The sequence below is a fragment of the Watersipora subatra genome, chromosome 2 (genome assembly GCF_963576615.1).
Source record: "Watersipora subatra chromosome 2, tzWatSuba1.1, whole genome shotgun sequence".
Lineage (NCBI taxonomy): Eukaryota > Metazoa > Bryozoa > Gymnolaemata > Cheilostomatida > Watersiporidae > Watersipora > Watersipora subatra.
Genome location: NC_088709.1, coordinates 8,673,145 through 8,691,475, shown reverse-complemented (window position 1 = coordinate 8,691,475; position 18,331 = coordinate 8,673,145). Strand labels below are relative to the sequence as shown.

The 18,331-nt window shown below is 37.5% G+C and overlaps 1 protein-coding gene across 2 annotated transcripts in view; it reads left to right on the top strand.

Moving 5' to 3' along the window:
* LOC137386782 (gastrula zinc finger protein XlCGF57.1-like) overlaps positions 1-18,331 on the top strand; it is a 56,191-nt gene that overhangs the window by 20,341 nt on the left and 17,519 nt on the right. The window contains exons 2-7 of one of the 2 annotated variants that reach the window (XM_068072925.1): positions 8,634-8,690; positions 8,802-8,864; positions 11,584-11,643; positions 13,662-13,718; positions 13,833-13,895; positions 14,294-14,350. In XM_068072925.1, coding sequence (XP_067929026.1) covers positions 8,675-8,690; positions 8,802-8,864; positions 11,584-11,643; positions 13,662-13,718; positions 13,833-13,895; positions 14,294-14,350 — 316 coding nt within the window. In that variant the 5' untranslated portion in view covers positions 8,634-8,674. Of the gene's footprint in view, positions 1-8,633; positions 8,691-8,801; positions 8,865-9,669; positions 9,773-11,583; positions 11,644-13,661; positions 13,719-13,832; positions 13,896-14,293; positions 14,351-18,331 lie in introns of those variants that run through there. The other variant, XM_068072926.1, reaches the window with a different exon arrangement.

Sequence of the window (18,331 nt, the reverse complement as noted above, 5' to 3'; positions counted from 1 at the left end):
AAAATAGTGATTGAGGTTTATCATTATTTTGATAAATTGCCATATGACATTTTTAGTAAGAATTAATAGAGATTCGATTTTGTCTATAAGGGTGATATGAATTGAATCATTACATTTAAATTAGGATAGCTAAAATTGAATTGTAGTATTTTGCGCTTTAATACTCATTGAATCGATTTTTACACTATCTATGATGTAGAACAATTGAGCAATGAATTGTTAATTTCTTGATGACAATTGAGAAAAATCGCAGCCATGGGATTCAAAAGGTTCACCATGTCTTACTCTGTTGTGTTATAGCTGCAAAATACGTGGAAATGTGATTACAAGCTCTTAAATGCTCAAAACGGACAGTTAATCGCAGCCATCACGAAAACGCCGTAGTTTGGAATCTCTTTATTTCGATGACGTACTCAAGCATTGTGGTTAATTTTTTGACATGGGATGTTATCACGTGAAATTAAAGGCCAATAAAAGGCTCATTATGAAACGTCTTGTAGCACAGTTTATGACAAACACTTCGTGTTCTACCAGAAAGCCTGTATCAAATATAGATGCTTGCTACTTTACAGTTTTGTTTCAGCCTGGTCTAAATCAGCCTGCCAAATGATGCAAACAATTTCTGCAGCCTCTTTTACTATCACAGGTGACCAACATGCTCCTCATGTTTATCAGAGGATGATATGCACTCCTTCGAGTTGAGGTCAAAAAATTAAACAAATTTTTACAGTTGGTTTTCAAATATCAGTGCTCGAAGTGACAGTATTACAATAATAATGAAATAACTGCATAAGGACAATAGACAAGGTTTTATTAAATGTGTGAAGTATATTTGTGAAAATACGTCGACGAATGAGGTTGAATAAAAGTGTAAACAAAAGCCATCGTGTTCAACTACACCCCATTTGAGCTGTTATGGAAAACGATTTCAATCTATGACGTTTTCGTGATGGCTGCGATTAACTGTTCGTTTTTGAGCTTTTAAGAGCTTGTAATCACATTTCCACATATTTTGCACCTACAAAACAGCAGAGTAAGACATTGTGAATCTTTTGGTAGCAAATAACTGTAATATGAATTTTGTTGCAAGTCAACCTTTAAAAACATCTCTAGTGTTTTGACCGATGTCATGGCAGGCCAGCTTTTTTGTCGGGGTTTCACTTGTTTTTTTTGCTTTCTGTTAGGCCCAAAAGCTGTTTTCTCCTTTTCTATTTATCTTTCAAACTTACAGTTCTGAAACAATCCAAATGGTAGCAGAGCTATTGTGGGGCTTGTGTTATCTGATGACTTTATTGTAATATCATGCACAATGAGGTTTATCACTATTGCAACACATTTGTCCCTATTTTATCATTTTGCTTTCAGAGTCAAAGACGATTTGTAAGAGTTTAATCATTCATTTAAAAATTTACTTCACTGTAAAATTTTCTCTGAAATTGAATGAGCATTATTTTTTTCCTTCTGAAAGTTTCTTTTTATCTCGTTATATCCATGTGGTACTATTGTGTTATCAGAGCTATGATCCATGTGGTACTATTGTGTTATCAGAGCTATGATCCATGGGGTACTATTGTTTTATTAAGGCTATGATCTATGTCAGAGGTGTCCAACCTTTTTAGAGAGGGGCCATTTTGTAAAGTCAAGCTTAGGCTGGGGCCACACATAGCTGTTACATATATCGCAAATAGTTGAATTACCATATTTTATATATTGCAAAACATGATTCCATCCATCACGTGTAATTCTCATTCTCCACGGTAAATATATTTATTTTAATTACAGGTAATTACAAAAAACCAAGTACATCAATATATTGGCTCTAACTACATGCAATAACAAAATCACAAATGTGTCAAAATATTGGTTTTAAATACATATACATGCAACTACAAAAAACATCATATGAACTTTGTGTGCACTGTCCTTGTTGAAGAGATATTGCGGTGCTAAGCTTCCACTAGTAATGGTACTGAGCATACTACTCTCAGTGAGCCACTTGGTACTGCTTCTCTTGTAAAATCCTGTCTAGGTCAGGTTTAATGTCCAAAAATGAAATTTTGAGCCGCTGAGCTACATGATCATCGGTTAGTCCGGTGCGATGTTTGCTTTTGGTATGCTTCATGCAACTAAAAATCTGCTCACATAGGTAGGTAGAGCCGAAGAGGCTGACTATTCAAAGAGCATTTTTACGCAGAGCTGGATATGTGCCAGCTGAAAATAAATCATGATAAAACTCTATGAGTTTATGGCTGAGACGTTATTGTTTGAGACGTTCGTTAGCCTGCAAGTCAATGAGCTCCATCTGTAGCTTGGCTGCTACACTGCTAGGGTTGACAGAAAATGGATCAGAAAATATCTTTCTTTTCAATTTCTGCAAACTGAAAATTTTTTGCAAATTCAGCTGATAGATCTGACACGATGTTGGCGTATTGCTCAGAGTTGACCTCAACGCATTGGCCATTCTGCTGATGCTCTGAAAGAGTTTTGAAGTGAGCATATGTCTTCTTTCGGAGTTGCTGCTCTCACAGCTCAAGTTTTGTCCTGAATACAGTGATGAATCTTCAGAGTTGAGATATGTTTTGCTTCTTTCCCTGTAGCTGAAGGTTCACTGCTGACATATGCTCTGTGATATCAGCTAGAAATGCCAAATCAGTAATCCAGAATTGATCTTTGAACCCATCACACTCACGACCCTTGTTTCTCATGAATAAATCAATAACTGGTAGCGGACTGTAAAACCTTTGCAGTGTTTTAGCACCGCTGAGCCATCTGACTTTACAGTAATATGTTACATCTTTGTATTCACATTCTTCAAGCATAATTTTAAATTGTCGATGGTTCTATGATCGTGATCGAATAAAGTTAACAGTGGATACAACCAGACCCATAACATGATTCATCCTCAGAGCTTGTGCCGCTAAGTTTTCTTGATGTATGACACAATGGTCAACCACAAGAGAAGCATCCCAGCAGTGAGAGCTGAGCAAAGGGCCTATTAGTTCAGTGTTTTTTCCTGCCATTGCAGGTGCTCCATCAGTACAAATGCCAGACATCTCCAGTGGTAGGCTGAACTCAGCAAGTTCTTTTAATAGACTCTCATAGACATATTTTCCAGTTGTTGTGCCATGAAGACTACTCATTGTTAGGATAACCTATGTAACATTGAACTCGTTATCAATGCCCGAATCATAATTGCAAGCTGAGAAGTGTCAGACAGATCTGTGCTCTCATCTAATGCGGTGCTGAAATAAACAAACTTCTTAAACTGGGCTTTCATTATACGCTCAATGTCCTTACTCAGATTTTCCACTCTTCTTGCAATGGTGTTTCTTGACAGAGCAACATTTTCTAAATTGCTTTTTTGTCAGGGCAAAATTCATCCACAAACTCTGCCAGTGCCTAAAAATAATAAAGCAAGGTTAAAATAAATGTAATTGATAGTTAATAAAATATAATAACAATGACATTGACAAACAACACAAACTTTTGTTGAAATTTTCATTTTAACTTTAGGTATATCAGGCTATGCTATCAGGAGTAATAACGTGCCTCTGTCTTTTAAGGTCTACAACTTCACGCCCATAGTTGTTTTATGCTACTCTTATCTGACATGAATTAAAAAAATGCTGACCTCTTTAGCAAATTCTCCATGTTGAAATGGTAGCTGTCGTTGACCAGTTAGTTGAGCAATAGCGAGACTGCATTTGGTGGCTTTTTCACTAATCGTTGCATATATCTGTTAAAATGTTGCTGCTGTTGCTGCAGATTGGATGATAGTATTTATCCTGTCTGTCACGACCTGAGTATCGCTCATATGCCCAATGACCAATTGTATAATGCCGCCTTATGTTGTACTCTTTGAGCCCAGCAATTACTTGCTTTCATGTGGCGTAGATTGCTTGGCTCTTCCCGTGTTATTTAATAAAGTATTGCAGTTTCCACTGCTATTAAATACTCTTCTCCTGCGGTCAACCTTCCTGTGTGTGGCCATAATTGTAACTGAGCAATACGCATTGAGCTAGCATTCAGGAAGCTGCAGAATGTTTCCCAGCTCAGATTGGGGATTCCCGTTTGAGATGTTCAATGAGCTAATAAAAATAAAGGCTGTAAGGGAATTTCCAAAAAAGCAGATAGGGAATTTGAAATTTTTAATAATTTTAGTTGATGCATTTTTATCCACACTACCCATAGCTGTGGTGTTCGTTACCTATAACCTATAAAAAAAGATAAACTGATAACAAAATTTTTATTATGCTGGCCTTCGGGGGCCACAAAAAACCAAGCTGAGGATTGAGTGCAGCCCAGGGCCGTCTGTTGGGCATGCTTGATATATGTAGTGCTATTGCGTTATCAGGGCTACAATCCATGTGATACTATTGTGTTATCTGGGATAAGATCCATGTGGTACTATTGTGTTATCAGGGCCATGATCCATGTTGGACTATTGTTTTATCAGGGCTATGGTCCATGTGGTACTATTGTGTTATCAGGGTTATGATCCAAGTGGTATTATTGTGTTATCGGGGCTATGATCCATGTGGTACTATTGTATTATCAGGGCTTTGATCTATGTGGTACTATTGTGTTATCAGAGCTATGATCCATGTGGTACTATTGTAATATTAGGGCTATGATCTATGTGGTACTATTGTGTTATCAGGGTTATGATCCATGTGCTACTATTGTGTTGTGCGAGCTATGATTCATGTGGCACTATTGTGTAATCAGGATTATGATCCAAGTGGCATTATTGTATTATCAGAGCTATGATCCATGTTGTACTACTGTATTATCAGGGCTATGATCCATGTGGCGCTATTGTGCTATCAGGGCTATGATCCAAGTGGTATTATTGTATTATCAGTGCTATGATCCATGTTGTACTACTGTATTATCAGGGCTATGATCCATGTGGTACTATTGTGTTATCAGGGCTATAATCCATGTGGTATTATTGTGTGACTTATATTAACGTATATTATGCCGGAATAATTCAAATCTTACAATGTAAGATAATAAAAATAAATTCTATAGCAATTCTACTAAATCATGGTAATAACTCATATTGTCTTTTAGTGTCACTCGTATAACAAATTATGTCTATCTTAAACTGAAAGCTGATGGCTTAAAACCAAGCATGAGTCCACCTCTGTTTTTTTCTGTATTTCCTTGTGACAACGGTTCATCCAAGACTAGTACAAGTGGCGGTGACTCACATATTTACAATCTGGTAGTTCTGACTTGTAAAACTTTCTACTCTTGTGTCGGTAAAAATCTACTTCCAACTCTTCAGATGCAATAGTTCTAACTTTGCCAGCATCGTGCACAGTTTCCGATCTGGGTGTTATGAAGCCTATAATTACAAACTTCTCAAAAGCAAGAGGTTTTTATTTAAGCACTTATCACTATCTGACTCTTCTGAGTCTGTGCTGACAGGTTTTATAGCCTGTCTTCACTGCTACTCTGTGGCTCAATAGCCATGTGGCGCTGCTCAAGTTTAGACACCACAAGAGAGAAGGAAGTGCATGACTGTCAGTCCTCAGCTTCTTTGGTAGGAGTTAGTGTTAGTATGGTAGATTTTACTCTTTTTCTCTGACTAGTCAGTTTTCTTGATGAAGCTTTAGGTAGAGGTGGCAGTGGGCTGATAGCTTTCATGGATAGAGCAGATGCTACAGACAGAGTAGAATCTTGCAAAAGAGGTCTATCTGTAACAGAGCTAGATAAAAAATCTTGCTCATCAAAGATCTGAGTATGTAGTGGGCTAATACCAGTTTTGGTAAAACCACTGATGATGTTCTGAGGAGACAAGGCTTTTAGATATGCTTGACCACTTGTTGTTGCAAGATTGTATATGGTGACACTTTTGCCTGGGTTTGCCAGCATCCAGTTGTCCAAGGTGTTGTAGTATGATTGGAATGTGCCATACACATCAGCATTGAGAGGCTGTAAGCGATGACTGCATTGAGGTGAAAAAGCTACAAGAGTTACGCCATGTCTGTTAGATAAATCTACAGTTTTACACGACACATGGCTGGCATGGTTATCAAGCAGCAGCAAGGCTTTACGCTCTGAAGAAGTTTTCATGTGTGAGATGAAGTGTTCCAACACACGAGGAAACAGTTCATTAGACATCCGACCACTTCCATTTGCAAATCTTCAGACCCAGGTGGAGAACCTGCCATAATATGATTTTTAAAGTGCACTTTATGGGACACATATGTGGGAGGAAGGCTCTTACCAGCCGCACTTATGCAACATACCATTGTTACTGTAGTTCCACGCTCTGCACTAACAACCTGTTCTAATTGTTTAATTACTTTTTCTGCTAGTACTTTCTGTGGTTTCTGTACAGCGGAAACACCAGTTTCATCAAGATTGTAGATACAATCTGGTGTCAGCGTGTTTGCACTGTATACGTTCTGTAGATTGGTAAAGAACTCTGATACAGTAGTTTTATTAAAAGCAGTGGCTCGACCTAAACTCGTACCTTCAGGGGTTTTTAAACTTAGAAATGGATTACGCTTGCGGAACAGATCCATCTAATCTTTTCCCGCTTGACCAGAAGTCTTCCAACATGAAGGCATTTTTTTGCCAAGATTAATTGCATAACTATATGGTAGCTCTTGTGTTTTAGTGATGGACAAACTATGATATATTTTTTAACACTCCTGTATGTGGTGACTTAATAAAGTTTCTTGTGTCGTAAATAACATGTCCCTTTTCAATATTTTACTGTTTTTATCCCTCTTCAGAGAGCGGATCAGTGAAGTTTGTTTGATTCTCTATCTTCTACTTTTTCACTGACTGACTTATTGTTGTTTCTAACCTCATGTCTAGCGATGTTAACTAGATCAGTTGTATATGTAGATGCCGTTGTTTTTCGTTGGTAATTTTTAGGCATATTGTCTGCAGTTTTTTTATTAAACAAGAGATGCATAATAGCTACAAATGCCATTATTGCTATATATGCTATGATAGTAATTTAATGTATTTTTTAACTGCAGTGCAATTAATTTAATACTCATTTCTAATTACAACATTTAAAAAAAGTCGCGTCTACACAGTCTATAGTTAGTGCAAAACAACATTCACTTTTGCATTCTTAGTTATTGGCAAATAATTGTTGGACTGAGAAAACTACATGTATATTTGTAAATTTACTTGGTAGGCCTAGTAGTAGTAACAATTTAGACTTAACGTCGAAACTAGCAAATTAGGCAGTTTATACAGCACAGGGTAATGTGGACATGGCATAAGGGTAATGCGAACATGTCCCCTTTACCCCAACTTGTCTTGACCACATTACCCCATCTTATATATTAATACAAATTTTGATAAACTTCAGTCTAAGTCAGGAGTTAGCTTCTGACAATCAATAGAGATAGACAACACAATATGCTTGCTTTGTGTTCATATTGCCCCAAAAGTTCCAACAACATTCACCCTATTTAACCCAGGTAGTAAAATTCAATTAGAAATTACTATTTGTATGATAAATATTAAGATGCTTACAGAATGATGTGTGATGGAAAGAGACTTCCAAATCAGCATTTGGCTTTTTAAACAGGAAAAGGAAAGTCTTATGATATCAAACAAGTGGAATCAGTTATAAGTTTTAGCTAATTAATTTAACTGTCCACATTACCCACTTGGCACACGAGGCACCTTTGGACCAATGACACCAAAAGGCAATAAGTGAAAACTAGTGTTATTCGACTACTTCACCATTAGCATGATGCTTTGGCCTTCCTAGAAGCCATGGCCCAAACTAGCTGAAGTATCATCCTTCACCTACGGAAGCTCAGCCAAGGCTGGAGTATTTGGTGGAGTTACTCAAAAGGCTATAGGAGGTACACACTATTGTATGACAACCACATATGGAGATCAGGCAGGGAGGAGCTACCCTTTTACACCAATGGAGACTGGATATGGAAGCTCAACAGGCAACAAAAAAGGAAGATAATCTCACTACTGGTCAAATTGTTCGGGCCCGATCAAATCTTACAAGCTTGGCCAGACCACCCATATTTGATCGAAAGGCAGAAATAGTTATTCATACAAAACCATGATCAGGTATGGCCCCAATAACCCTGGTTCTAAGGAGGGGTGACATGAAAAGAAATCGGTCCATCGTCATAGTGAAATTTATCCTGAAAAGAGAAGCCTCGAATTGATGCTGCCACAGCCAGTTTCACTGCCAGATAAAGAGAGAGCCATTGGAGGTCGCAGGCAAAGAAACAAGTCACTAGGCACTTCCACTTCCAAATGCGACCAAAAATTGTCCCAAATATGATAGGCATCAGCAATTGCTGTCACTAGGCTCACCAGCAATTTGCCAGCGGGCTAAAAATCACTAACTGGCTGGCTGCGTGGTCAGCTAAGCGAGAAAAGTTACCAGCCGACTAAGCACAATTATTACAGTTAATGCTGGCTCGGCTATCAAGTCTAGAGTTGACACAGCTAGAGCTGGCTTGGCAATCATTGACTGTTTTTGTTGTACACATACTTGAGAAATATATATCTGTCGTATCTACTTAAAGTGGTATAGTTCATTGTAAAGTAGAAAGTGTCGCAGTGAATCCTTTATAATAGTTTAATTGCAACTGTGTTTATAAATTATCATTACATTGTAGATATTGAAGTTAAAGTCCAACCTGGTGATTCGTCAGTTAATATGGACAGTGGTCAAGGTAACTATCATGTTGGAAGGATGTTTCATTGTAACCATGGCAATTTATTACATACGTACAAAAAGTCTGCTATTTATGTTTTCCATAGATAAACTCTCATCTGTATTGTAGTAGGTATACAAGTGAAAATAGAACCAGGATCAGAAGGTGGTGCTGATAGTTTCTTCTCAACCGGTTAGTTGAAGATTTATTAAATAATAGGTATAACTGATTTTCGTTGACTCTGATGTCAGGTTCCTCCCAGTTAAATGAATATGATAATTATCATTGTCTAAACTCGTGATTTTCAACCACTGTGTCGCGCATACTAGTGTGCCATGAGAGGCTGTCAGGTGTGCCGTGAAAAGTTATCTAATGTCACTTTTTTAAATTAAGAATTTTATAAAACATTTATTTATCATTTTCTGTAAATAGTATGTCATTGTCCATTGTCCAAGCTGTAAAGACTAGGAGGGTAATTTACCGTTAAGCCTTTATTTGAACACCATGGCTAGCTAGTTTTCAACACTTATTTTATGTGATGTTTAATTAGAGGTGACCTTCATAAATTAAAAATAAAAGGTTGGCATTCAATTTTTCAACTAGCTGATTAAGATTTAGGTTAGTTAAACTTCATTTAACGAACTATGAATGATAACATAACATCTAACATGAAGTTATAATATAATTTACCAAACAAAGAACGATGAAATATCAACCAACATAAACTTGTAAGACAAGAAATATAATACAAGACATAAAACAAAATAACATGGTTGTTGCTGGTATGTAATAAAACGCTTATTGTTGAACATCTAAGGATACATCGCTATTGCAACAGTTGTCGTCTTTCTCTAAAACTGTCGAATAGTTCTAGAATCGGCGTCGAATATTTGAATGCTATTTTTGTTGGTAATGCCAGCATTAGCCCGCACTTGCTGGAGACACTTCAGTCCAGTCTTAATCAGGCGTCTGACCTGAAATGATAGATTTTGTCATCTTTAGAGCCGTTTAGAGCGTTGGTCAGTCCGTATCCCTTGAACGACTTGCTGGCTAGCATCTTCGGCTTTCTGCCTGCTCGATGTGGCTGCCAAAGTTTCTAGGTACGTTCTCTCCATGCTCTGAAGAAGGTTAACACCCAACTTAGGTGGTAAGAGCGTTTTAGTTGAATGCCAAGGCCTCCATGTAGTAGGCTCAGTCTCGAGGCACCATGTCTCGAATGCATGGTCAATGCATTTAATATTGACCCACTAAACTCAAAGTCCACCAAAGTCGGACTAGTCATTTAGTACAAAATGCCTAGTTAGGTACGTTTCATTACTAATTAGCGTGATGAATGTCAAAGTGATGCTCAAATATAAGCGGCCTTCAAATAAATGACTTTCAAATAAAAATAGCCCAATGATATTGGCTTTGTGTTCATCTAAACAGGCCCAGGTTTCACACTGACTGATTCTACTAAATAAATTGAGAAATTATATTGTGATTAAATATACTATTCAGAGTGGCATTTTATCACATTTTTAGTTGTGTGCCGCAAAATTTTTCAATTATAAAATGCGTGCCCTGGCTCAAAAAAAAGTTTAAAAACACTGGTCTGGACAATTGAAATTTCAGTGAATTGAAGTTTGAAGAATTGGGGTCGGCTGTACTAAGATAGAAAGTTAAGAATAAGCACAATGAAAAGATTCTGAAATTAAGGAGTTTGCGGATTTAATTGAATAAACCCATATTCATGAGGGTTAAGGAAGTGGTTAAATAATTGATTTGTTACTGACTGCAGGAAGTGCACCGAGTTTTCAAGTCGCATGTAATTACTATTTCAATACTGTTTAAGATAATTTGTATACCATAAAACCTCTATTTTCATGCTGTGGCACTATTTGTCAATCCTATTCCTATTTATCAATATCTCAATTGCTATAGTGGCCCTTCATTAGAGGGGAGATTCAAGTGGTGATGTTGTATTTTTTCGAATAGTTCGTCAGAATTTTGGGAAGATAAATTTAACTTTATGACGGCTGAAGCAAATGCCATTTATATTTTGCACTTTTTCATTCTTCTTTGCGGTGCAATAAATTTGCTAAAACTCACCTCCAACTTGTAGATCTCTAAATTTAATACGCATTGGGAAGCTGAGGACTATTTTTACCGATTAAATTATAGTTCATGTTCTTCAAGGTGTTTAATGCCTTTCTAAGTGTCTTCTGACTTCAACTCTTTCTATACACTGCTGGACTAATAGATATTCGCCTCAAAATAATGTTTAAAAGAGAAAAATTTATGCATTATCATTTAGAATACGCTTTTCATGCAACTACAGAAAACCTAACCAGGGACAAGTTTACGCGTGCATGTTACACCTAAGTGTGAGCCTAAGATACCAGTAAAGATTTTGTTGTATTGCTGAACCGTCTCTTATTTATGTTGAAGTACTGAGATTGTTTCAAGTAAAGAGCTACAATTAGTCTGTTACACTTATTGCTCATTTCTGTGGTGCTGCTTTTAAAGTTTCAACGTAAAAACTAAAGTTTAAGAGCTAAAAAACGGATTTTGATACGAACAGCCACAACAGAAGTAATTGTTATATCACTTCATTGTTGTAATACTTTGTAACTGAGTCATTACAAGCACCATTTTGTAGACTTTTTTATTTCTCGCTTGCTATCAGGGGTTCGTAAATATCAAGGAATGTGAGAGTGGCGGTCAAATAGAGGTGGCGGTCAAATAGAAGTGGTGGTCAAATTGAGGGAACGGTCAAATAGAGGTAACGGTCAAATAGAGGAGGCATTGAAATAGAAGTGATGGTCAAATAGAGGTGATGGTCAAATAGAGGTGGCAGTCAAATATAGGTTTTTATAGTGAATAATATTATTCAATATATTTATGTGTATTTAAGGTTTTTATGTTGTAGATACTCAACCTATTCCTGAACCAGAGAGTTGTCTAGTCAACATATACTACAGTGATGAAGGTAAATATGGCAGTAGTATAATGCATGTGATATCAGGTTCTTCAACAGGACGTTAAACACTTATATAGTCATATTAGTACTTTCTTCTTTATTTAACATCACATTTTTTCTCAGGTTAGTCTCGAGATATTTTTGAATTTTACAGGTTTTGCCAAATTAGTTGTAAAATATTCATCGTTCGACTTGGTTTCCTTACTCGGAGGGCATTCACTTATCTACTTTTCGACGCATATTCTTTTCTGTGATGCTTTAGCAGCAATTTTTGCTGCGCTATTGAGAAAGGTATGGTGTCACAATATTTAGTATAATGGATATCAATTGTATTTTAACAGTACTACAGTATTTTCCAAGTTGATTCAGGTGAAAGTTTAGGCACTGTTCTTGTTACCAGCAAATCCAACAGCACTTGCAATAATATGTAGTCGTAGCAATCACATGATACATGTATTTTTACACAAAGATATCATAATCATAGCACAAGCGTAAGCCGTAAGCATTGCTACTCTAAACTTAATGGCGCATGTTTGTTCATTTTATATCCTCTGTTTGGTGGAGTGCTACGCCATTCTTTAAGGTCTGCAGATCGTGCGTGCATAATAGCCATGCTTTAGTCAAGATAGCTGGGCTTTAGTTGTTATAGACGGCATTAGCTATAATAGTTGTGCTTAGCATGCTGGCCGGCTGGCTAAGCTTCTCCTTGGATACGTGTAGCTTATCCAAGGAGATTGGCTAATTGCTCATTGTTTGCCTGTATGTTCATGCGGATTGTTAGCGATGGCTTAGCCAGCTGGCTAATTGTTAATGAGATCAGTTGGCTCATCCAGCTCACTTACTCCACACGCTCTTCTATTAGGAGTCCTAACAATCCATCAGCAGTGGAATGGCTAGTCGAACACACATCTGATGTTGCCTGGTATGTGCCCTAGCCTATTCACTTCTTGACATGTCCAATCCCCACACTGATCCAGCTTTCTTGTGACCAGGGATGGTCTGAAGTTGTGCAGGACCTGTTTCAGAAATGATTCAAGCATCACAGCCTGATACGACAACAGCAGTCTCTAAATCTCATCGAACCCCTGCTCACCTTTGGTTACGTTTCGTGGTTGAGACATATGTTTTTGCTGTCTTATATTGTTTTCTCATTTAAGCTTACAATGGCTCTTTATATGGTTGGGAAACTGGCTGTGGCATCATCGGCTCAGGGTTTCTCACTCCCAGAGATATTTTCTCTGTGTACACTGTCATCGCTCGTTTCATCTTCGTTTTTTCTCTTTGTCTTAAGAGTTGCTGAGGGGCACCGCACCCCAGCTCCTTCTGGAAAGCACGGTACAGAATTAGCTGGTTCTTGTTTTCTGAACGATTTTTTTGTCCTTCGATGAAAAAGGTATAGTTTGGCCAGGGTCGAATGATCTGATAGGACCCGCAAACTTTGCTTGCAGTTTAAGATCATGTTCTCTTTGTCATCGCTTGTAGAGCATCCAAACCCACTTTTCAATGTCATAGAGGAGTAGATCTTTCTGGTCCTTCTGCCAGATCTACACCTGCGCCTGGTGGCGTGTGCCTTGAGCCTCTTTCAATCTCCTGAGTAGCTCCGTCACATACTTGTCTGTTTACTGGAACTTGGGGGGCCGGTACTCTAGCTGGTCTGGTAAGGGCAGATTTTCTCCGAGCATAAGCATGTTTGTCAAGTGCCCTGTGGTTAGGTGTGGTATACCTTGGCATGCTCTTCTCAGCCAGAGAGGTAACACATCCGATTTATCTTGGTTTCAGTTTTGCAGCGCCCTATGAGAATATAAAAAAACTTGAACAGTCAAGTAAACCAGGTTGCCTAGAAGTCTCATCCAGTTTCGCTCATTTGTATGCGCACACTTACCTGCATTTGTTGTATGTTTATTTGAGAAACATTGGTTTTATCTACTCCAAGTAATGTGGTTCCTTGCCAAGTAGTAAATGGTTGTATTGGATCCTTGGCAATAGTTCAATTACAACTGTGTTTATAATTTATCATTATATTGTAGCTTTTCAAGTCAAAGTGGAACCTGAGGACTCGTCAGCGAATACAGACAATTATCAAGGTAATTAGGTTTCAAGGATGTTTCATAGTAATCATTACAACTTATTACATATACATGTATGCAAGAAGCTTGTCATTGTCATTCTCCTTAGATCAACTCTCATCTTTATCTTAGGAGGTACAGAGGTGAAAATAGCAACAGGATCTGATGGAGGGGCTGATAATCTCTACCCTATTGGTTAGTTTAAGGTTTATTAAATAATAATGATGACTCATTGATTTGCTCTTATGTCAGGCTCCTCCCAGTTAAATGAGTATGATAATTATCGTTTTTTGGACAAAGTTGAAAGCATGGGGAAGTGCAGTCTTAAGAAATGGAGATTGACTGTATTAAGTTACAAAGTTATAAATAAGCACAAAAAAGAAATATGAAGTTATAGAGTGAGGGTTTCATTGGCTGATCACAGACTCATGAGTACTAAGAAAGTGTGAGCCATTGCTTAGAAAATTGTAATTTTTTACTTCAGGAAGCACACAGAGTTCATAGTAACATAAAAGTTTTATCGCAAGTTTGTTAAAGTTTTTTTATGAAATCATTCAATATATTTATTTGTAGATAAGTTGTTTATATTGCAGACATTGAACTTAATCCAGAATCAGGGAATTGTTCAGTCAACGCACACAGTGATGAAGGTAAATATGGCAGTAGTATAATGGATGTGATATCAGGTCCTTCAACAGGATGTTAAAAACAACACTTATGTAGTCAAATTCGTATTTATCTTTTTACCATTAAATTTCTCTGTTAGTCTCGATATGGTGTTGCATGTTACATCTGTTGCCAAATGACACAGGTTGTAAGATATTCTGCATTAGACTTGGTTTCCCTGTTCAGAGTGTATTCACTCATCTACTCTTAGATAAATATTCTCCTTTAGGATGCCTATGCAACAATTTTTGCCGCTCTATCAAAAAAGGTATGACGCCACAAATATCTATTTTAATGGGTAGGTATTGTATAGTAATGACTCTATAAAATGGCAGTCGTGTCGCGTCAGCCATAAGGTCGTCGCTTTCACGTGCTTCGCGCAGGTTCCGTGCGTCCTGATGAAACCTGTTAAAACCTATTTACTTAGCGAGTTTGTAGTACATCCAATGTTGATCAGGAACTGAATGGATCATCAGTCGAGCTTCTTTAGAGGGAAATAGTTAGTTGAATGGGCCGATCTCGAGACTGCCATAATCATCCTGATACCATCATTTGCCCAAACCGCAATAGGATTTGGCTTGAACACTTTTGAGCCGGTTGTCGACAGTGCAGGCCTCTAGTGTGTCCCTTCAGTCTGAAAGTGGGGACAGCTTAGGTTGGTTTTGCCATTTTGAAGGCAAAGTGCTGGTTGATCTTGGGCCTGGTCTCTAGCAACTTTTTGAGTCTGTTGGCAATCATGTCTGGTGTGGCTTGGATTTTTTGCTGACGACGGCTTTAGAGGACCAGATTCTAACTTCTTCAGGGTTTCATAATAGTTCTAGGTGGCTATTGCAGAGGATCTTCACACCACTTCCCCATCCCGGGTGGCTGTCACAGGAGACCTCTACGTTGCCCTATTTTAAAAGGTTAGGTGAAAGTTCATTTTGTCATGGTTCTTTGGTTATGAAAGAACATCTCCACGTCACCACCGCCATTTCTCTCTGTGTGGGGCTCCATCCTGACCTTGTGGGCCAGCCGGTTGAGAAAGCCTTTGCCTAAGTTAAAACTTTTGAAGACCTTCATGCAATTAGTAGTTACTACGACTTTTGCGGCAATTTTGTTAAAGTAGTCTCATTGAATGGGCCCCTATCCTTTGTGGTTTTAGCATAGAATAGGCTTCGCCAAGGTTGCCTCATTGAAGCCATGTCACTCGTTTTGCTGTTAAAGATGTGGTTGCGTCAAATTTGAGTTGATTTTAAAAGAAAGTATTTTTCTTTGTCTATCAGTTCATATGTTGTTTGTTGTGTTAAGTGATCTCATTGTCAAGATACTTGAAGATTAAAATCGAAAAAAATGATGGCCGTAAAAACGCTCAGGCCAAAAAAACATGCCCAGACTTGCCCAAAATTATGTAAGGCGTGATACAACCTGTCTCCATCTCTCGTATTCACAACGGCTATTGCGATAAAAGTCTAGTCTTACGCGGCTCTATTGGCATATATTTTATCTTGTATTTGCTCGTGTTGGCTAGAATAAAATTTTAAATCCAGCCACAGATACATTATTATCAATGTCTCAATGCCTCAAACAAGGAAAATTAAAAACTTGTCATATTAGCCTCTAAATGTTGTGTAAACATCTTAGTACCGACTACCAATTCTACCGGTCTACGGTAATTCTGTCAAGAAAACTATGTAGAATAAGGTCTTTGTATCGGCACAGTTCCGTCGCTACCCACACTAACGATATACAGCCTCCCAAAAGCCCTGCCCACATTATGCCCGTCGCCTATCCTGGGGATGGGGCTGTATATCATTGCCCACACCGAAAACTAGTTTCTTACTACCGTAAGTAAAATAAGTCAGTTGCGTCTTTAAAAAGAATATGTGGCGAAACCAACTACATCCCTAAAAGTCATGTACACTGTATAGTCGATTGTCAACGTTATCGAGTCATTATTGGTATCAATTTGTAGAAAAATTTCACTAGTCACATTTGATTAGTTGATTCAAGTACTAAACAACTGGCCGAGCTATGCAAAAGTGCCTGTCTATGCAGCTCTGATTGCACTTCATAAATACATCTATCAGAAAAGATTTCAGCACAGATTTCAACGGGGCTATGATATATTCAATGTTCTGCAAACCATGTTTTGCATTATCTTAAACATTATTTTATTATATAATTTTTAGAAGCCAAAAAATTTTCATCTTGGCATAAAGCTTTTATTAAAAATATCCATCAAGTCGTGGCCACTCGCATAGTTTCAGCTGATACAATAAGACAAATTCATCTACTTCAGCAAACTCAAACAAAACATCATGGTTTATGCAGCACACATTCAAGTCTCTCTTTCCCATTTATGCCAGTTTCCACACTGACAAAGCTGCTTCGACTGGTGGGACCACATAAACATCCTGTAATCAATAAAACGAATGCAATTAATATATGTCATTCATAGATATGTCATTCTAACGCGTATCTACTGAAAGCTTTCAAATCGGGAGCTAGATAAATTTCCAGTTTAATTTTAAAAATGAATAAATTTTAATTAACAAAAGCATAAGTACGCCAAGCCAATGATTCGAAGCTTTGGTTCTGGAAATTACAGATGTGCATTGATTAATCGGTTTTCTTCACTTTCTACAAGTGAGAAGTGAACATCTAAAGTCTAATCATAAATCTAATTTACTAGATAAAACTGCCAAAGAAAATTTGAAGCAAATGTAGCTGGGTGAAATGATAAAAAGTTATTAAACGATGCTTGGTGATAGCAAAAAGTTATAATTTTAATAATTAGTACATGTATTAATGAATACGAAAATTATTACCTTTAATGTATTCATCAATCTAAGCCATTGTATTGCTAGATGTTATGGATCAAAAAGAAGCCATCAAGAACTCATCGTGCATATGTATCTCGCACCCGCAGGAGATTACATTATAACCCCAAATAGGGAAATATAATCTGAATGTAAACTCAACAGTATATCTATAGGAGACCCAAAGTAAAAGATAAATTTACCTCCATTCTTCTATCTTCCTCTGTAGCACTTTAACCACCTGATGCCCAGAAAACTCGAAGTCACCTTCGCAGTAACTTTACAGTAATTTTTACAATTTTATTGTTCGTCAATAAAACGTGTCGATCGAGTAATTTATTAAAGTAACGATGTTAATTAATTTAGTAAATATTGATGTACTTATGATTTAATAATAAAGTGAACCCTCTAAATTTGAGATCACAGACAACGCGTTTTACGAGTGATAACATTTATTACGACCTATATAAAAATTTCGTGCTTATAATTGGCTAATGAAGCGACCTTATATTTGTCGCTTGTGGACTCTTTTCAGATGTATCACTAGTTACGTCACGAATGAAGGACTTGCTGGAATGTGAGCTTTTTAAAAGATGGCCTCATTCAAACGCATATATCTCTGGACAGGATTGGTCTACAAAGACAAAAATGACATCAAATTGTAGGTGATTTTTTAGCCTTTTATTGGTCGTGATTTCATTAAATCGACCTTTTTGACGCAAAACCATCTTTAATTAACCTGTTTCATTAGCTGCTACAGCTGAATAGCAAGCTGGCTAACTATTAGGTCTTACTTAACCTACTGTGACCTACCTAACTGGCTCTTCCATGTACCTTACTCCAGTAAGAGCTTTAGGTTTGCTGGTTTCGAAGGTTCACCATTTCAATGTAAGATTTGCAGTAGCAAGTTCGCTTGCCGCGGTCATTGAAAATTTCACATGAGGAGTCATACTAGAGAAAAGCCATCCCGATGTGAGCTGTGCAGCAAGAGCTTTGATCATCATTGCAATCGAACAGTTCACCTGAGGACTCACACTAAGGGGAAGCCATTTTAGTGTGAGGAGTGCAGCAAAAGCTTTAGTCGGCGCAGAAGTCTTGTAAACCACACGAGGATTCATACGGGAAAGAAGCCATCTTAGTACTACAAGAGTCGCAATAGAGTAT